The sequence below is a fragment of the Phycomyces blakesleeanus genome, assembly GCF_001638985.1.
Source record: "Phycomyces blakesleeanus NRRL 1555(-) unplaced genomic scaffold PHYBLscaffold_48, whole genome shotgun sequence".
In the NCBI taxonomy this organism is placed as follows: Eukaryota; Fungi; Mucoromycota; class Mucoromycetes; order Mucorales; family Phycomycetaceae; genus Phycomyces; species Phycomyces blakesleeanus.
This window is the reverse complement of record NW_017265175.1, coordinates 17,105-38,005: the sequence shown is the minus strand read 5'-3', so window position 1 is coordinate 38,005 and position 20,901 is coordinate 17,105. Positions and strand designations below refer to the sequence as shown.

The 20,901-nt window shown below is 35.2% G+C and overlaps 6 protein-coding genes across 6 annotated transcripts; 5 read left to right on the top strand and 1 right to left on the bottom strand.

The window, feature by feature from the left end:
• Positions 1-808: 808 nt before the first annotated feature.
• Positions 809-3,666, top strand: PHYBLDRAFT_176323 (hypothetical protein; the record flags this gene model as incomplete). Its single annotated transcript, XM_018437734.1, has 7 exons — positions 809-922; positions 981-1,312; positions 1,390-1,449; positions 1,599-1,725; positions 1,889-2,187; positions 2,288-2,772; positions 2,876-3,666. The coding sequence occupies 7 exons, from the start codon at positions 809-811 to the stop codon at positions 3,664-3,666; spliced, it is 2,208 nt and encodes a 735-aa protein (XP_018283245.1).
• Positions 3,667-4,668: 1,002 nt separating this feature from the next.
• On the top strand, positions 4,669-6,035 carry PHYBLDRAFT_89896 (hypothetical protein; the record flags this gene model as incomplete). The annotated part of the gene is made up of 5 exons (XM_018443739.1): positions 4,669-4,908; positions 5,078-5,599; positions 5,679-5,763; positions 5,837-5,887; positions 5,956-6,035. Coding segments are annotated over 5 exons (978 nt in total), but the record flags the coding sequence as incomplete, so codon positions are not given.
• A 1,738-nt stretch (positions 6,036-7,773) lies between these two features.
• On the bottom strand, positions 7,774-9,160 carry PHYBLDRAFT_176321 (hypothetical protein; the record flags this gene model as incomplete). Its single annotated transcript, XM_018437733.1, has 5 exons — positions 7,774-7,801; positions 7,985-8,114; positions 8,436-8,616; positions 8,730-8,791; positions 9,127-9,160. The coding sequence occupies 5 exons, from the start codon at positions 9,158-9,160 to the stop codon at positions 7,774-7,776; spliced, it is 435 nt and encodes a 144-aa protein (XP_018283243.1).
• Positions 9,161-10,694: 1,534 nt separating this feature from the next.
• PHYBLDRAFT_189600 (hypothetical protein) lies at positions 10,695-16,223 on the top strand (the record flags this gene model as incomplete). The annotated part of the gene is made up of 31 exons (XM_018439684.1): positions 10,695-10,823; positions 10,980-11,139; positions 11,191-11,246; positions 11,298-11,353; positions 11,388-11,458; positions 11,517-11,557; positions 11,616-11,670; positions 11,729-11,769; positions 11,828-11,882; positions 11,941-11,988; positions 12,154-12,201; positions 12,259-12,306; positions 12,364-12,407; positions 12,463-12,510; positions 12,567-12,621; positions 12,888-12,935; positions 12,970-13,041; positions 13,101-13,148; positions 13,209-13,322; positions 13,397-13,468; positions 13,623-13,677; positions 13,954-13,992; positions 14,062-14,093; positions 14,151-14,310; positions 14,466-14,482; positions 14,679-14,733; positions 14,906-14,944; positions 15,229-15,264; positions 15,332-15,375; positions 15,640-15,683; positions 15,751-16,223. The coding sequence occupies 31 exons, from the start codon at positions 10,695-10,697 to the stop codon at positions 15,823-15,825; spliced, it is 1,905 nt and encodes a 634-aa protein (XP_018283242.1). The 3' UTR covers positions 15,826-16,223.
• Positions 16,224-17,015: 792 nt separating this feature from the next.
• Positions 17,016-18,337, top strand: PHYBLDRAFT_160870 (hypothetical protein). The gene is made up of 5 exons (XM_018434281.1): positions 17,016-17,064; positions 17,259-17,509; positions 17,609-17,719; positions 17,883-17,933; positions 18,103-18,337. Exons 2-4 carry the CDS (start codon positions 17,319-17,321, stop codon positions 17,911-17,913), a joined length of 333 nt encoding a protein of 110 aa, XP_018283241.1. The 5' UTR covers positions 17,016-17,064; positions 17,259-17,318; the 3' UTR covers positions 17,914-17,933; positions 18,103-18,337.
• Positions 18,338-19,030: 693 nt separating this feature from the next.
• Positions 19,031-20,271, top strand: PHYBLDRAFT_184188 (hypothetical protein). Its single transcript, XM_018438899.1, has 4 exons — positions 19,031-19,153; positions 19,442-19,508; positions 19,617-20,023; positions 20,079-20,271. Exons 3-4 carry the CDS (start codon positions 19,787-19,789, stop codon positions 20,097-20,099), a joined length of 258 nt encoding a protein of 85 aa, XP_018283240.1. The 5' UTR covers positions 19,031-19,153; positions 19,442-19,508; positions 19,617-19,786; the 3' UTR covers positions 20,100-20,271.
• The last annotated feature ends 630 nt before the right edge of the window (positions 20,272-20,901 follow it).

The following is a 20,901-nucleotide window of genomic DNA, read 5'->3' as shown; positions in this document are numbered from 1 at the left end:
GATACCTTTAATATAAATACTTTTTGAGTGTAATTTACAAGGATGTTTAAGACATGTACAATACAGAGGGGAAAGTGATGTTGGTGTAATTTTTACAGCTAAAATAAAAAAAAAGCGGATTAGAAATTACAAACAAAAATAAAATATCATTTTTAATTATTTTCTTGAAAATGTAACAAAACTAATAAAACTGCATTAAATTCTCAAATTGACAGTGTTTTGGAGTGTGATGCGCATAAGAAGATTAATAAATAGTAAAATTTCAAGCAAGATTGCGCCACACTTTAATGACAATTTCTTATAATCTTCTGCATAACTGGCTATTGGTATAGTGTATTTTATATGATCAAGTCTAAATTTAGGGTTATAAATTGAATATATTGTATAAATTTCAGAACACGATATTTTTTCCTAAAGGATTGAAGGCACCGAACTTAGGGCATAATTTGGTTAAATAGAAACGTAGACCCCGTAGAATTGCCGATAGAGTATTGAAGTACCAATAGATTTATAAATAAGTAAAGCTAAATTCCACTATGGGAAATGATTAAATATAAGAATAATTGGGTAATTGTTCTCTTATCTGTAGATTAAGATAAAGAGAGCGTCCATAATTTTTGCTTTGATTGGTTAAAACAAAATTTACAAGTAAAAAGCAATAAGATTAGTAATAAATATGATTGATTGACTTGACTTGACTTTTTTTTTTTAAAAAAAAAATAAACAAAACAACAATAGCGTTTCTTCTATACCATCCAATACACACAACTTCAAAAGCTCAAACAAATATATTTGAAAGCTTGGCTTGATGAGTAGCAGTGAAATATTATCAGAGTCTAATCAATTAAATACACCAAAAGGCAGAACCCAACAGACTGCAGATGGAGATAAGAAAGCCAATAGAAATAAAAGTGTATCTTTTGTAAGTACACATCTTCTTCTTTCTTAAGGCATAAATATATTGATTGAAACTGTAATAGAATGTATCGCATACTCTTGTAGCCGCTGTGTCATCTCCTTTACCATTATTGACTCCGGACTATTCGCATGGTGTGGATATTATACAAGTATCATCCAAGGATAAAGAATACATTATCTGGCAAGCCGAAGCGGCACTAAATATTCTCAAGGAAGCTAAAAGTCATCGAGGATGGAATAAATTGCCTCAAAGTGGGCATCCAGTTGAGGCCTACAGCAAGTATGCACATCCTGGCGACAAAGTTGTGATGGTGAAAGGGCAGAAAATTATACAAAACTTCTCGCATCATGCTATCTTTCGTATTGTCACGACAAGGAGACTATGGGATAGCAAGTAAGATAAGCAATACATCTCAATAGGCGTATACATGCATAAACATATCTAATCTTATTTTTACTGATTTTACTTAGATTTGTTGAGGGAAATTTGGTTGAGAAGATCAACCAAACTACCTCTTTGACTTATGAGGTGTATAAAAGCACCTTTTCTACAAGGAAAGTAATAAATAAATAAATAAAAAATCCACGCTACAATATTTTATCAAAACCCCATGTGTATGTGAGAGAGAGAGAGAGAGAGAAAGTTTAATAGCAAGAATCTTACATGTTAACTAATTTAGATTAAGTGATACAGTCCAGGTCGAACGCACAGAATACGTTGGCGAAAATATGGTTTTATTTGTAACCGTCAGTGTACAATCACAATATGTACCTAGTTTCCAAGAAAGGCATAGGAAGCACACAAGTGTAAGATTAGTCAATTTGACATCTGCATTTCTCTTGTTAAGAGCATGATAAAATAAATAAATATATAAAGGAACGCAAAGACACAAAAAACTGTGTTTATAATATTCAATTATGCTATCATATAATTAACCCTTTATTTTCTACTAATATCAATAATGAAAAGCTTCGAGGATGGATAATAGAGCGCACAGGATTGAGTCGAACCAAACCAAGTACTGAAGTTACTTATGTCACCAACGGTAACTTCAAGGGATTGGCATCAAGCCTTTCCAATTGGAGTTTGAGAAAGCGCGTAAAGGATCTTTGTGATGTGGAGAGTTACTTTGAAAGGAATTCAAAACAGCTAAAAACTTGTCTCTCTGCCGTTAATGGACCGCAATTAACTGTAAGTCGTCCTCCTGCGGCCACACAAATGGAAACACTTGCTGCAGACAAGGGACATTACACTCTAGAAGCCTATAGGTAATACATGATGCACACACATTATTCTTGTTTAAAGTTCTTTTTTTTAAAAAGACTAACAAAATATCTTGACCCAATCAATATATATATATATATAAAGAGAGGATAAATCAGGATCGTCTACTAAAACAGACAAATTTTCTGCAGCCGATACTCCAACAAATTCAAGAGCGCAGAAAAATCAATTATCGGGCCCCATCCTATCGTATAGCGATTCTGAACCGTCAAGAGATGAAGAAAGTGCAAATTCGTACGCTAGTAAAAGTGGCAGTGACCACGATAAACGAACTACTGATTCTTCTGAAGAGAAATTTGAGGCCAGTGCCTCCATCACATGTATCTATCCACCAAATCGACACGCGGAAAAGAAGAACAAAGCTTTAAAGTCCCTAGCCGAGTTGACATCATCGATGGACGGATGGGTGATTCACAGCGAAAAACAAGGGGTTACATCGAGAGTTTACTTTCATGACACAAATAATCTTAAAGGGCTTCAAATGATACGGTGCGACGGCGTTATAAATGGTTCCTGGACAGCGGCACAACTTTGCAATGTGGTACGATGCTTTGTGTCTCGAAGTCAATGTAATTTGAATACAAAAAAATAATATTTGATTATACTAAAGAAGAGAGATAGACAATAAGCATATTGGGGTATGAGACTCATTTCTCTAAACATAATCTGTAGGGGACGAAAGATTTGAAGCAGGACGAGTTATTGAACGGTTCAGTGAATCTGATGCTCTGGAGCATTGGGTACTTAAAAGCCTTTATCCTATCCAACGGCATGATGCTTGTGTTGTTACTGGTGTTTCTACAAATACTTCTACCGGAACGGTTTTTGTGGCTAGCACAAGCGTCGTGGACAACAAGATACAAGAGAGAGCAGCTTGTTATCTTCGCTCCAAGGTGATCTTGCATGGATGGGTTTTCAGACCCATATTCCAGGAATTGGGCTCTAAATCAAACCAATGGTGTGCTCCTCAAACCGGAATCAAAGTAACCTTTGTGAGCAAGATCGTGTATGAATCCAAACTATCGCTTGAGACGAGAAGAGTGCTGGAGATGGAAGCCCTAGAATATATTTCGAGGATCGCTGACTATACGAGGTCATGGAGATTTCAACCTTTTGCAATTCATGTAAAGGGCAGACTCTTAGAAGAAGAATATGAGCCGAAGACAGGAACATACCACCTAATCTATGTGGCCAGACACGATGCATTGGATGAGATGGCTATTCTTTCCAGCCAGAATAAAAAGACTACGATCCAGATTGTCAGCAGTAGTGGATTTGATATATTTGTGACTCCCCGGGATATAGTTGTAGAAGAAACAAGGGACGGAAGGTTCTTGGTGGTTACGACTAGCTGCGAGATGAATAACAAGACTATTTGTATTGATCTGGTTTATCATAATCAATACACAGCCGTAAGCCATCGGAATTCCGGGAAGCTCCAGTCAACCTCACCGGCTTTCTAGAGCTGAAGACAGAAACCCTAGGCAGCACTTAGTTTTATACTTTTTAAAAGAAATGCATATAATGCAACAGTTGCTATATTGTACTATTGTTTGAATGCTATTCCAAGCTTACATGAAATAAGATACTGATGGCTTTGATACTTGGTGAGAGAGTCACTATTCAATCATTAAATACATATATGCTGGGTAGTAAGGCAATGGGGCGGGTGTTTGTTTGTATAAATGTCAAAAAGAACAATAATAATGCGGAACCTCGGTAAAAGAAATGAAGTAAAATATTTTCTTTCTTCTTGACTTTTTCCAAATATCATCCCTGAAATATAGAAATATAAGAAATCTAAATAATCACTTGATTGTCTATCTATTTTGCTCTTTAGAACACACTATAAAAGTTTAACCAAAGCACGTCATACAAATAAAATATCATCTAATCATTGCTTTAAGATATTGCATCACACAAAGTCATGTTTAACGTGGGCGTGTTTATTATGAATGTTGATCGTTTTCTTGTACCATTGACTGTCAATGGCTGTTACACTCGTATGTATTTATGTGTCTAAAACACTAAATTATATGTAAGGATCACAGCCAATAATTGAAAATAGACTAAAAAAAAAACATTAAGCTCAAAAAACCAACAATGCAATAGTGAAACTGCCCTTTTTTTTTGAGTCAATACCAAACACACAAATCATACATTTCAAGCCAAATCGCAATATTTTTCTTTTATTGAGATTTTTCCAAGGAAAAGACTCCATACAAACAAAAACAGTTAAAAATAAAATAAAATAAAAGGATGATACTTTTCCCGATCTTATTTTTTTTTATTTTATTTTTATATCTTGAACTCAAAAAAAAAAATCCCCAATCTCTCTTTTGGTATTAAAATAATATAAAATACATTTATCCCTTTATATATATATATATATATGTATATATAAATATTACATATAGTTGATTAGAAGAAGAAAAAAAAGTATGACATCGCAAGACAATACACTCTACACTACAAGCTCTACCGAGAAACTTCTTTCAGCATGCACTGGAGCTCTTTTGACATCACTCCTAGTAACTCCAATGGACGTCGTGAAACTTCGGCTCCAGACTCAAAATTATGACTCATCGCGGAAGCCTACTGCATGCTGCAGCCCATTCTCATCAAAAAATGGCCTCAAAATCTGCAAATTGACCTCTGGAATTCAACACTACTCAAAGATATTCTCGAAAAAAGGTACCAACCAGGTGGCCAGTCTTCATGAATGTGCGATCGAGTTGCCCAATCGCTCATTTACACCCAAAAACCCCCCTATTCTAAAGGGTACACTGGTAAATATATATAAACCGCGGGAATTCTAATTCTAATAATAATAAAAAATAATATTAAAAATGACAACTATCTTTAAATCTGTAGGATGGTTTTCACACTATTGTAAAGAATGAGGGGCTGCCAGGATTATGGAAGGGTCTGTCACCTGCGTTGCTGATGTCTGTACCTGCAAATGTTATTTACTTTGTCGGGTACGACTATCTCAAAGTAATCATCCAGCCATATACTACCACTCAGCATAGCGACTACTCTCCTCTTGTTGCAGGTGGACTTGCACGTACGGTCGCAGTTGCCTTGATCTCTCCAATTGAGTTGTTCAGGACTCGACTCCAGGCTGCCACAGGAGTAAATGATTTTAGAAATGTGCTGTATGGTGTACAGAGCATGGTGAAAAAAGATGGCGTTCGGGCACTTTGGCGAGGTCTTCCTCCAACTCTCTGGAGAGATGTCCCCTTTTCGGCCATGTATTGGATGACATATGAAAAAACAAAACAGGCCTTAATAGCCTACAACAACAACAACAACAACAACAACAACAACATATCCATCTCAATAGTCCAAGGTGACCTGTACATGTCCTTCCTTGCCGGTGCATTTTCTGGCATGGTAATTATTATTCTTTTATGTATATATATACATACACACACAATATATGATTGCTGACATTGATTGTACTATCCGAAAGTGCGCGGCTGCTGTCACAACCCCCTTTGATGTGGCAAAGACACGCCGTCAGGTTGATGCCGGAAAAGGTAATAAGGACACGTATTGTGTATGTGATTTGGTGCACTGAGCTAAACTTTGTTTTAGATTCTCCATCCATGAAAGCAGTCAAGGTGCCAGCCATATTGAGACAAATATATAGCCAAGATGGCGTCCGAGGGCTATTTAGAGGTAAGAGTCAAATTAAATAGTATACGTATACTTCTTTACCTGATACTATTATGTCTTGGGCTTTCTAGGACTTACACCTAGAGTTGCAAAAGTCGCACCGTCATGTGCGATTATGATCAGTAGCTACGAGATCGGAAAGACATTTTTTGCTAACCAGCATCAGAATGCGCTTTAAACCTCTTCTATATCTTCATTTCCTTTCCTTTCTTTTCTTTTCTTTTTAAAGAAGAAAACACATACATATACACATACATACACACATACACATACACACACTTCCTAACTGCTTTATCTTTATTGTATTACCACCATCCTATATTATCCCTTCACTGCAAAAAGAAAACAAAAAACAAAAAGAAAAAAGATACTTTGTACATTTCCCATTCTTACATTTTTTTCTCTATAGATTATAGAGCATTTATTTTATTTTACTTTAATTTTTTTTTTTTCAAAAAATAATAATAATTCCTAAATCATTGTTATATATATAAATCGTGCTTATTAAATGTCCAAACAAGATCTTCTTAATTCATTAATAATCTTAGTCGTATAGGTACTGTCCTAGTAAAGTACAGCAGCAACAGCAGCAGCAGCAGTAAAAAATTAAACTGAATAGCCACCATCAAGTTAACATAAATTGGCTTGCGAGAGGAATTCATGCTTAATTTGTGGGGTCCAGGGGTAAATGTACAAGTTGGTGTGGTCTTTCCACATTCCCAACTGGATTAAAAAGATCAAGATTTCCGCGCTCTCTTACTTTTCGGTGCCTACTCTCTTGTCATGCATGTATTGACAAGCACCTTTTTGTTTTGTTTTTGTTTTACTTCATTTCATTTACTTTTAAGGTCTCATTGGTTTGCGTAAATTCCACAGTGCGCAAGATTTAGAAAAACTTATAATAAAAATATTCTCCTTGTCCACAACACTATTTAAGCTTGAGATGAGAAAGCAACATTATACCAGCAAAAGCCGAAAGAGTGTTTGGGTACATTTATATAAATCTCCAATTTCAATGAAAGGTGCATAGGGCAACGGATAATAAACGACAAAGCCCCCCTTTTTTTAACTTGATGTGATTGACCTTGATAATAAGGTTCAATGGATTTTCACAATGTAGACCAATGTAGGTATATATATATATATATATGTTACAGGAAAAGGAAACAAGGTTGCCAAAGTAAGCTGGTTTAGGCATGTTAGTTGATGTCAACTCACCACATATTGTGTCAATTTTCCAACACAAGTTTCAGGAAGTGCATCTTGCAAGACTAGTTTGCCTTTTTTCCCAGAAATATCAATAGATATATTTATGAACAATCACCTTCTTATAAAAACTTTGCTTGATTGAAGATAAAGCAAATTCGTTAATTAATTTTTGAAACAATAATATAATTTTTGCAAAAATTTACAATTGTGAATGACTTCATAATATCATGGACAATAGACAACTTTACTCTGGATTCAAAATACCCTACGGTAACACTTTGTAATACTGTAACCATTCCGATAAAAGCTACTGTTAGACAACTCGAGTAATCATCGACAGACCATATTAGAGGAATAAATCCAGACCACACAAAGCACTAGACAGTTGGATTTGTATACCCGAGATTGATAGAGACAGAGAGCTTTGCTAATATTATATTAAAGAACTGAGAAGAGAGAGAGAGAAAGACATTAAAACAAAAAACAAAAAGGCCAAAACTAAATGGTTTGCTCTTAGAAACGGTGTATACTCACAAGTCACTTGGCTGTTATCATTCTGAGAAGAAAGTATTGTCTACATATAACACAAGCCCAATATACTAACCAGATAGTATGTAAACCACACTCCTTGACAGTTATTTTGCTCAAAGTTAAGTTTTTTTTTCTTTATTATTTTGGATTCAATCAAGAGAACATACTGAATAGCGCCTATTACAAAAATAGTTTTAAGCCAGTTGAGATGGTTGTGGACAGTCTTATTTTCGTGAGTGTAAAATCACAACCACGTACCCGCAAGCATTTAGGTATTCTGCGGTGATTCGCTGGTTGCTGAAAATGAGGCCTTAAATAAAGCAAAACATGCCGCAATTCATGCTGTTCAGTTTCTTCTACCTCAACGGGTTGGCAGAGCCATATATCGTAGCAGCCAAACATATCAATTTTTTCCCATTCAAGTATACATTGTACTGTCGTGCCGGATCGGGTTCATTGTCGAAATCTGAAGAGGCAATTACGTAGATATCTAGGGAAACAGAAAATAAAAGTTATTCGTAAGTCTTGCGCCTGTTTCATTGCTTGTTTGTTATAGACCATAAAAGAAACCAGCAACTTTTAAATTCTGAATTGCAACGTATTGAATTTAGGAATGCTGTTTATTGTGTATGGTCTACAAAACAAGAACACAAAAAAAAGCACAAGGACTTTGATGTTATAAAAAGGAGATTTTTGCGATCGCAAATAGGACAGAGACTTTACATCAAAATATTTATCCTTTTTTTTTAACACACAATATTGATAATTATAAAAGACAGACAAAAGTGCTACACAAAAAATATATACTTACAAATAGATATAGTAAAATTACGCTTATGATATCTACATTGTAGGCAAGGGCTATAGAGGATATCTTGAATAACAACAATAGTAACAATAACTCTTAATATAAGAAGTGTCCAGGCCAAGGTAGATGAAATTAATAAGTTTATAGAATCAAATAATCCGACTAGAAAAATATTCTGATATATCTAAATAAATATAAAAAATATACGTTATATTATTGTTTAAGCTCACAGAATAAATTTTTGCAGTAATAGTTGTTCAAATATTTTCAAATACACCATAATGCTTGAATACTTACGCCTATATAGTAACATGCCCCCGCACTTGGTTTGACGTACTGAATAATAGCACGCACATTTGCTATATTAAGATGCAGATAAAGGCCGTTGTTGAAACCAAAAGACGTTTATGTATTAAGCACTAAATAAAAGGAACGCAAGATATATATTAAATACCTAACCCACAAAAACTAGTTGGCATACACCCAAATGACTATTTCTTGGACAAGTAATTCAATTTAAAAAATATATGTAAAAGTGAGCCGCTTTTGTGGTGTCATTATAGCCGCATCTTTAGTTTATTTGTTCATCCAGTTGAGTTTGGTATACAAGCGCAAAATATCAAAAGCACTAGATCCTATAAATCGATAATTAGTAATCGATAGCGTCTTGCTCCCAACCAAACAAAACCTATACGTTCAGTAGCAGTAGATTGTCTCTTTGCTTTCATATTGTGCCGTCAGTCAGTCTGAGCAATAACAGAAAAAAATAGTAAATAAGCAGAGCCTTTAAAAGGTGATTTATATATATATGTAATAGCCATTTTACTAGCTTGATCTATCTGTGACCAGGCTAGCACAATTGCAAGCACCACTACTTTTTCATGGTGTATAATGTAACTTATATAAATAATTATAATTATCGATAGAATGGTGTATATTTGAACACATATAAATGTAAAGTGTTTCAGGCAGTTGGGTTATGCTGTATTAATTTCTCAGTTGGATTATGATTGGTTTATAAAGTAGTACAAACCAAGGTCGATTGACAAACACTAGGCTAGACCCTGTTCTTCTTTTTACTTTTATTTTACTCTAAGAACGATGCTTTAACTTGAGGTACCAACGACTTTCAATAGTCAGGCTGTCAATCCCTTCATACTGAAGCACTGAAAGTACTTTTATTTCAAGAAAGTATTCCTACACTTTGTGTTTATTAACTCAAGACACTGGTGAAAAAGCTAGAAGAAAAATGGAAGTCTTTCACACGAAAGAAAAGAAAAGATATAAGCAGCAATTTTTTTCGGGGGTGCTTCTTAAACTAATAAAGTCACAGCATGTGAAACAAACAAACAAGAAAACAAACAAATAAATATACACAAGACTTTAATTAAAGCTTTATAATCAACACAAATTTACACTTCTTTATTGTAGTTAAACGTCTAGCCGATTAATACTTTGTATATCAGTAGTACAGCTAAAATGAACACAGAGGCATATATAGTGTCTCGACAAGTGGCTGTTCAAAAGCATAAGCCTTGTTAACAGAATCACAACAGAAAGTAGAATAAAAAAAGGGGATGGGGGTCCATAGCAACTGAATAATTTGACATGCATATAGTCCACCAATCGGAAGACATCATTTAAATGTTTTCATGCTAAAGTAAAGTCTGGACCACTATTGCTACTATGCTCCTCTAAGCCCCATGACACATGTGATGTTGCACGGACAGCACGGACCTTATGTGACATAAAACGAACCAAAAAAAAAAAGAGGCAAAAGAAAAAAACAAAAAGTAAAACGAGTGCCTGCACAGCACGTCCTTCAGAATGTAAGTGATACTTCTTTAACACCCAAAACCAATATTTTAAGCATAAATATTAAATAAAGAAGTAAAATAGTAATAATATATACATGTTGTCAAGGCTAAAAGATAAAAGAAAACCGAAAAAGGAATAAGAAAAAACCCGAATTTTATAATATATTATCAAACTATCATAATAAAAATAATAAAAAAGAACAGCAACTCATGATTGAGACGTCATGAGTTTTATAAAAAAAACACCTATCCAAACAGAACGCGTCAAAACAACTCTCTTCCACATACCATTAATACTTTATACACTTCTTTACTGCTCTCTCACAAACTACTTTAATCAACATAGACGTTAAAGACGAATCATGACCAATACAAATCCATTTTGCTAGTCAAATCTCAGACTTTTATCATATGTAAAACAGTCAGTAGCAAGATATAAGACAACATGTCAAAACCAGTACACAGCAAAAATGAAATACTGAGGTCCAACACTGGTTTGACCATCAATCCATCCAAAGCCTATTCACGCTCAGAAACAAGAGATAAACTGACAGGACTTACTATAATTCAAGGAGTATATGATATTCATCAAAGACACACATTGTGAAGATTATATTTGTCTAGTCTTTTGACAAACAAGGTCAACGATAAAAAATAAGATCTCCATCCAGGCCTACAGGTATATAAAGGCTCGTTGATTAATCATTCACTGTCTTTGATATTTCTGTAGGGACTTTTCAGGCAAAGTCAAGCAATCAAGAACAGGTTTCCATCCAGGGCCACAGGTACACCAAGACTCGAGGAGCATATGCTCATTGTCTTTTGTATGCTTCTAGTGCCTTCCGTCCAGGTCAAGCATCAAGGATCCAATCAGAGCCCACGGTTATCAGGTATATCAAAACTCTATGAGCAGTTACTCACTTGTTTTTGTATATTTGTAGTATCCATTCCATCCAGGTCAAGCTTCAAGGTTCAGGTCAAGGTCCACGGTTATCAAGTATATCAAAACTCTATGAGCAGTTACTCACTTGTTTTTGTATATTTGTAGTATCCATTCCATCCAGGAAAAGCATCAATGTTCCGATCTCCCAGCTATGGTCATAGGTATAACAAAACCATATGCGCATTTACTCACTAGCTTTTATCTATTACTAGTGTCAGCCATCCAGGTCAAGTGTCAAGGACCCGATTTCCCGGCAATGGGTATAGGTATAACAAATCGTTGTGGGAATATACTCACTAGTTATAATATATTTATAGTGTTCAGCCATCGATGTCAGGCGTCAAGGTTGCGATCTTCCAGCCAAGGTTATAGGTATAACAAAACATTATGGAAATATACTCACTGGTCTTAATATGTTTTTAGTGTTCCGTCATCCAGGTCAATCAACAGGATTCTGATCTCCCGTCCATGATTATAGGTATAACAAATCGTTGTGGGAATATACTCACTAGTTATAATATATTTATAGTGTTCAGCCATCGACGTCAGGCGTCAAGGTTGCGATCTTCCAGCCATGGTTCTAGGTATAACAAAACATTATGGAAATATACTCAATGGTTTTATTATGTTTTTAGTGTTCCGTCATCCAGGTCAATCAACAGGATTCTGATCTCCCGTCCATGGTTATAGGTATAACAAAACGTTATGGGAATATACTCACTAGTTTTAATATATTTCTAGTGTTTAGCCATCCATGTCAAGCGTCCAGGTTCCGATCTCCCAACCATGTTTACAGGTATAACAAAACATTATGCGCATTTACTCGCATGCTTTTATCTATTACTAGTGTTCAGCCATCTAGGTCAAGTGTCAAGGTTCCGATTGCCCGCCCATGGTTAAAGGTATAAAAAACATTATGGGCATATATTGACTAGTTTTTATATTTATTTGTGAACTCCAGCCATCCGTGTCAAGCGACAAGGACCCGATTGCCCGTCCATGGTTATAGGTATAAAAACATTATGAGCGTATACTCATTAGTTTTTATATTTATTTAAGACTCCAGCCATCCGTGTCAAGCGTCAAGGACCCGATTGCCCGTCCATGGTTATAGGTATAAAAACATTATGGGCAAATACTTATTAGTTTTTATATTTATTTAAGTCTCCAGCCATCCAGGTCAAGCATCAAGGTTCTACTCGCCCGTCCATGGTGGTAGGTATAACAAAATGTTATGGGCATATATTCACTAGCTTTAATATTTTTCTAGTGTTCAGTTATCCAGGTCAAGCATCAAGGACCCTATCGCCCGCCCATGGTTATAAGTACAAAAAGCATTATGTGCATATACTCATTTTTTTAATCTAGTTCTAGTCTCCAGCCATCCAGGTCAAGCATCAAGATTCTGATCGCCCGTCAAAGATTATAGGTATAAAAACATTATGGGCCTATACTCACTAGCTTTAATATTTTTCTAGTGTTCAGTTATCCAGGTCAAGCATCAAGGACCCTATCGCCCGCCCATGGTTATAAGTACAAAAAGCATTATGTGCATATACTCATTTTTTTAATCTAGTTCTAGTCTCCAGCCATCCAAATCAAGCATCAAGATTCTGATCGCCCGTGCATGGTGATAGGTATAACAAAATGGTATGGGCATATATTCACTAGATTTAATATATTTCTAGTTTTCAGCTATCCAGGTCAAGCATCATGGTTCCGATCGCCCGTCAATGGTTATAAGTATAAAAAAACATTATGGGCATATACTCACTAGATTTAATATATCTCCAGTCTCCAGCTATCCAGATCAAGCATCAAGATTCCGATCTCCCCGCCATGGTTATAGGTATAAAAAAAACATTATGGGCATATACTCACTAGCTTTAATATATTTCTAGTGTTCAGTCATTCATGTCAAGCATCAAGGTTCCGATCACCCGTCCATGGTTATAGGTATAACAAATCGTTATTGTCATTTACTCACTAGTTTTGATATTTATTTCTAGCCTCCAGCCATTCAGATCAAGCGTCAAGGACCTGATCACCCCTCCATGGTCATAAGTATAAAACAACATTATGGGCATATACTCACTAGCTGTAATATACTTCTTGTGTTCAGTCGTCCAGGTCAAGCATCAAGGTTCTGGTCTCCCCGCCATGGTTATAGGTATAAAAAAACATTATGGGCATATACTCACTAGATTTAATATATCTCCAGTCTCCAGCTATCCAGGTCAAGCATCAAGATTCCGATCTCCCCGCCATGGGTATAGGTATAAAAAGCATTATGGGCATATACTCATTATTTTAATCTAGTTCTAGTCTCCGGCCATCCAGGTCGAGCTTCAAGGTGCTGATCTCCCGTTATATGGTTATAGATATAACAAAAATCGATGAGCAATCACACTCGGCTTTATTTATTTCTAGTGTTGAATCCACCAAGATCATGCTTCACGGATCCGGATTCAGTCCGTGGCTATAGGTATACAAAAACTCGATGAGCAATTACTCATTGGATTTTATATATTTCTAGTGTCTACTCATCCACGGCAATTATCGGGATCCGATTTTCATGAATTGTTATAGCTAACCAAGTTTCCTTTAAACCTTTACTTAAAACAAACTGTACTCTTTATTTATACTTTCTTTTGATGGCAAAGAACGATGATCAAATATACATCCATTATGGAAGGTATACAAGTCGTTCTTGGCCATTACTAGCCTAGAAGTATATATGACTATTGTTTTTACTCTCCAGGCCAAACAGCAAGGATCAAAACTCAAATTTGGGCTACAGGTAAACAAGTCTTCTTGAGCTTTTACTTACTGTCATTTATATATTTCTAGTGTTTTTTTTTCCTTAAAGTTTAAATATCAAAGATCTGATTTCAAATCAAGGTTAGGGGTACACACTTTTCTCTCTGTCTTTACATGCTTTCTTTCGTATTGGCCTAGTGTGTTTACGATCCGGCTACACAATGAAAAATTTGTTTTCCTTCCAGTGCGACAGGTATATACATCTAGTTCGGCCTTTAGTTACTGTTGGCTTTATTTCTCTACTGGCTTCACAGTCCAAGCCAGCCATCATGGATCCTATATCCGTCCAGTGTTACAGGTATACACTTCTCTTTGGGATTTTACTTACTGTCGGTTTTAATTTTCTATTGTCCTTAAAGTCAAGGCCAACGACCAATCATCTGGTATCCGCCGAGAATTACAGATATAAAAATGTTATTGGGCCGTTACTTATAATTGTTTTTGTTTCTCTAGTGTCCTTGCAGTCAAGGGTAACGAGCAAGAACCCGGTCTCCATATTGGGATATAGTGTTACACATCTCTTTGATTTTTGACTTGCTGCAAACTGTATTTTTTCTCGTGACTTTACAGTCAAATTCAACACTCAAGGATCCGGTTTCCATCAAGTTTTACAGGTATACAAATCTGACAAGTGCTTTTATTTAATGTGTCTTTTTTTTTGTCAAGTGCCTTTACTGTCTATGCCAATGATTCCGAATCCGAGCCCTATCCAGAGTGACAGGTATACAAATATGTTTGCGTCTTTACTAACTTTTAGTTTTATATGTCTAGTGCCTATACGGTTTAGGCCGAAGAACTAGGACTTGATATTCATCCAGACTTGCAGATATATATTTTTCGTTGGGCCGTTGATTATTGGCTTTTTTTATCCGTCTATTGTTTTTACTGTCAAGGGCAACCATCAAGGATTCGATCTCCATCCAGTATGACAGGTATACACTTTTCTTTGGGTTTCTACTTATCGCTTGTTTTTTTTTGTCTAGTGTTTTCACCGCCCAGGTCGAAGAACAAGGATTTCTTCTTCATCCACGGTTACAGGTATACAATTCTCTTTTAGCCTTTGCATAACGCTTGTTTGATTTTTCTAATTTCATTAATGTCTATGCTAAATAATAAGCATCTACTCTCCATCTAAGGCCATAGGTTTAAAAAATATTTTTAAGTATTATTTTACTATTTATTAATTAATTAATTATTATTTTTTAATTTTACACAGCCAAGGCCAATCGATCCAGGTTTACTGTCCTCTAGGGTAACAAGTATATGTACATACCTGATCGTTTACTTACTGCTTGTTGTTTCGAGTAATTTTTATTTAGTCAAACTGAATTACCAAAGTTTTACTATCTACCTAGTGCCCGAGGTATACAGGTCTCATTTAGTACTCACGTATCACTTATTATTCTGTCTAGCTTTTTTATAGTTTAAGCCAGCAATCGGGTTTTTAATCTCCATTAAGGATTAAAGGTATACATGACTATGTGAACCTTTACTTACTAGCTATTATATTTTCTAGTCTTTTTACAGGAAAGGCCCACAATTAATATGAGTTGTTTATCCGGGGGGGACAGGTATACAAATCTGCCGAAAAATCTACTTACTATATATTTGCATAATGTTTTTACAGCCGAAGCCAACGATCAAAGCTTTGATATTCTTTTGGGCTCACAGGTATAAAAGTCTCTTTGACTTTTTAGGTACTATCAGTTGTTTTGTTCTAACCCTTTCTTCTCCGTAGCAAGCGTTCAATGCTCAGCTCTACATCAAAGGTCGCAGGTATACAAGAATCTTTAAGCAATTTACTAAAAATTAGATTTTCCTAGCGTTTACATAGTCAAGGCGAAATGATCATGTTCTTTCTATCCATTCAAGGTTCTAGGTACACACGCACATTTTAGCATTTATTCTTCACTGGTTGAATCTTTTTAATCTTTGACAGTCCATGCCGAGAATCAAGGTTGCACTTCAAAAAATAGGGTTAAGGTATACATGCCTTTTTAAGCATTTACTTACTACTAGTTGCTTTATTCAGACTTTATACAGTCGAGACCAAAGATCAAGAGCCCGATTTCCGCATAGATTTACAGGGATACAAGTGGCTTTCTTTACCCATTAACATATTGATAGCTGTTTGAAGCAGTCTTTTTACAGTTCAATTCAACAGTCAAGGTTCAAATCCCCGTCAAAAATCACTGATATACTGCCACTTTTTAGTATTTACTTACTGCCAATTGTGTTTCTTTAGTCTACTCACAGAAAAGGCCAACAATCAAGATGCCACTCTCCTTCTTGGATGTTAGGTATACCAGTATCTTTGGGTATTTACCTATTACCAGCTTTAGTTCGGTAGTCTTTTCACAATTGAGGCCAACACCCAAGATTCCATAGTTCATGCAGGGTTACTGGTATATATACCTCTTTGAGCATTTGCTTGGTGTCTGCTATATTTGTCTAGTCTTTTCATAGTCAAGGCTACTAATTGGGATTCCGCTGCTCATCTAGGGTAAAAGGTATATATGCTTTTTTTTTAATAGTTAATCATTGCTTGTTGAAATTGTCTAATAATTTTACAGTCAACGCTGATGATCAAGTTTCTGCTATTCGCCGAGGTAACAGGCGTACACCCTCCTTTGAATATCTTTCTGTCATCCATCATATTTATCTAGTCATACCATAGTCCACACCAAGGTTCAAGAGTTTAGTCTCCACCCAGGTTCACAGACATTCAAGTATAATTGCCCTTTTAGGACTGCCGGCTGATATTGCCTATTGCTTTTAATATATAGGTCAAGGGATAAATTTCCTACTCTCAACCATGAGCCACAGGTATCACCGTTTATTTTGAACATTTATTTATTATCGATTACATTTGATTAGTGTTTTAAATCCGAGTCCAACGATCAAGCTTCAGCTTTCCGGGAAGGGTTGAAGATATCCATGTATCTTTGATTTTTTTTAATATCGACTGAATTTCTCTGGCATTTGCACATTCAAGTCCATTGATCAAGTCTTTGGTCATTATCAAGTTTCCACTCAACATTATTGGGTAAAGGTATATAAGATTCTTAGATTACTTTTTTACAGCCAATGACATTTATCAAGCGTTTTTAGAGTCCTGGTCAACGATCAAGATCCTGCTATTAATTCAACGTCTTAGATATATAAGTGTATTTAAATATTACTTTACTACTGATTCTATCTATTTAATCTTTTTTTTTTCTTTTTCTTTTTTACATTCTATGCTAGCCCTCACGGCTCTAGTCTCCATCAAGGCTTATAGACATACAAGGTTTTTTTTATTGGAATATGTTCTTACTATCAGTTTTAATTTTTCTAGTAATTTCACAGTTCATACCAACGATTAGGCGTCCGATTTCCATCCAGGGCTACAGGCATACATCTTTATTACACCATTTACTTACAGCCTGTTTTATATGTCCAGAATCTTCACAGCTCATGTCAACAGTCACGGTTTTGACCTACATCTCCAACCATAGGTATATATATATTTCCGAGAATTTACTTACTATTAGGTGTATTTTTCTAGTGTTTTCATAGTAAAGACCAACGATTAATATTCCGACATTTTCCTACAGTCATAGACATACAAGTCTCTTTGAGCCTTTAGTTACTTTAAGCTGTATATTCCCATACTTTTTACGGCAAAGACCAGCGATCAAGGTTTCACTCTCCATAAAAATCCTCAGGTATACAAAGCTCTTTAAATATTTTCTTACTATCAATTAGATTATTCTAGTGTTTACACAGTCAAAGCCAAACTATAAAGCCTCTGTTGCCCGTCCAAGTTCTCCAGTATATATATATATATATATATATATTGAGCATCTACTTACTGGTTGTTGTTTTTAGTTATCTTGACATAGTCAAAACCAACGATTAAGGTTTCACCATACATCCAGGGTATGAGATACACATGTCTCGTTTAGTATTTAGCTATCAACTATTATTTTGTCTAGCTTTTTTTTTTTTATATATTTTAAGCCAACGATCAAGTTTTGAGTATTTATTCATGATCACAGGTATATATTTCTTTTTGAACATATACTTATTGTTGGCTTTCTTTTTTTAGTCTATTTACCACCAGGGCGAACGATCAATATTCCGCTGCCCATTTTGGGCTATATGTATACATGACTCTTTAAGCAGTTAATACTTGTCGCTTTTATTTGTCTAGTCTTTTAATCGCCAAGTCCAAAATTTATGGCTCTGCTCTACATCATGGGCCGTAGGTATACAAGTCTCTTTGTGAATCTATTCACTGATGGTTATAAATACTTATAATTTCACAGTTGGTGTCAAAGATCATTGTCTAACTCTTATTCATATGTTACAGGTATACATTGTTTAGTTGCCCATTTTTCTTTGAATGATGCTTGTATTTGCTTATTATTTTTCTCTTCGTAGTTTAGGTCAATTATCATGGTTCTATTCTTTATTAAGGATTAAAGACATAGGAGGGGTTTTTAAAATTTTCTCACTGAAAATTGTATTTACTAATTTTTTTTACAGCCGATACCAGGTATCAGTATTGTTCTGGGTAGTACTGAAAATGGGCAATGAGATACTGCACGAATCCTGGACCCCCATGGATGCTCGTCAAAAAGAGTTTGTATTCCAACATAATGCACTTTCCTCATACACCTTGTGGCAATCCTGGCACAAAACATATTTATGAACGCTTTTGTTCATGGATGAAAAATCCGTTTCGTGTTTGAGGCCAGAAATGTTCGATGGCAATTGTAAATTCTTCTCGTAAGTTGTCTAGAGCTTATTGATGAACTTTATCAGGATGACAGCGCCTTTGTTGGCCACATAGCGGGGAGCTAACATTACCACAAAAGTAGTAATGATCCTGTGCACTGGGTTCTTAGGCATATCGGGGGGGGCAAAAGGATCTATTGTAAAAAACCAAAAAAAAAATCATCTCCCTTTTTTTCAAATTTTTCTTTCTTCCATAGCACAACACCAACCTTCATTAACAAATTCCTCGACCTCCACCTTAACAACATCTTCATTATTGTTTTCTTTGTTTTCATCGCCATTGTCTTTGCTGTTGTGAATCTCCTCATTCGTAACTGGAACATTCTCATCGTCAGACACTGGGGTTCCTTCCCAAGCAAGTAAGTTGGTCTGACCACACTCTTCTTCCGTGGTTCTGGATTGACATGTTTAAATGGCTGTATTTAGAATATGTTACATAATTACGCTCTATTATTTTTATTTAAATAAATATTTCCTACGTTCAACATCAACCTCCATCGAATTTCTATGGGCAGAAGATTCTGTTAAAACATGTTATTTTTTGAACTACAAAAAAAGTAGAATATAATAGAATAATACTACAAACTGCGTACCACTTTCACATCTTATAGCATCTAATCTTGCTCTTTTGTTATGGCGCTGAGCAGTTCTTCCGGCTACAAAACTATAGACTAGTTCGTTCTGACTACATCCAGCGCAATAGCACTTTTTATTGTAAGGTTGAGGGGTTGAGAACATTGTGTTTTTTGTTAAAAAAAATTGAGAAAAAGGAAACAGGTGCTACATGTACTTTATTCACAAAGTCTTTATAATAATAAATAGAATAACTTTTGTTGCTTGTTATATCCGAGCCAATAGAATACAGTAAAGCTGTGTTTTCAACTTGTGAACATGGAAAACTATCCCACATTTACAATTGTTATCAAACAACTGTGCGCATTGTAATTTCCACCCTTTTTTTCAGTGTGATCCGTTCTCAAACACAAGCAGTTATGACAGCTACGCCATTGAATATTGATGAGGGTACCTTCTCGATATCTAACCGTCCAATTGCTAGCATGGTGCAGAGCTACATCCATATGCAGCCTGAAGTAGAGTATGTTTTGTCTTCAGTCGTGGAAGAGAAAGCTCGTAGACATATTTCGTATAAAATTCACAGGGCAAAATCTATGTCGGAAAAGTTAGCTGGGCGTAATCGGTTTTCTCGTTGTCGAACAAGAAAGATAAGAGTAAGTATAATCCACGGTTTTTGTTTAAATAATTTTAACATTTTTTTTTACAAAGGAGTGTCATTTTTTTATTTAGAATTCCTAATTGTTGATATTATAACACAGATCAAAGAATACTTTAGCAAGTTAAAAGGACGGAGAAATGATCAAAAAGAATAAAGGTCATTAGCTTTTCCAAGTGTCCAGCTATTCCAAGAAACGTCGAACTTTTGAAGGAGAGAAAGGTGCGTGTTGTTGCATAGAATAGCACACGGCATAATAAAAAAAGTACAGAGTATATAGTATTTTATTGATTTTTATTCATTGTTTCGAAAGATGTGGGTTGAATCGATAAAAGATGATGCGGTAGTAATGTCGAGATGGGAAGTAATAAATAAATAGTTATTTTATTTTATTTTACTTTATTTTACAGCCGATTAATGAAATATATATATATACAAAACAATTATTTAATTATACAACCTTGATTGTTTTATCCACGGTTTTTTTTCGTTGGAAATTGTAATATCGCTCTCTGTAAGTTTATTTTGATAAAAGCTAAGAAAATGGTGGGCATTGGGTATTAAATATACAGGTATTTTGTCTTTCATACTTTTGATAAAAACAATAAAAATAAATAACGGTTTTTACTATTCGTTGATAATAGAATTCAATATAATTTTAAATATTTGATAAAGAAGTAATGCTAAAACAAAAGAAAAATAGAGAGATAAATAAAGGCAAACCCTTTCGCAGTCAAAAAAACTCTTACTATAATTATTTATATTAGTAATATAAATCATTCTATTTTTTTTCGTGACTACTTTTCTAGGCAGTGGGATGACTAGGCGCTTTTGGATCCCACCCTGGATGTTGTGCGTAGTCAACGCGAAATACGA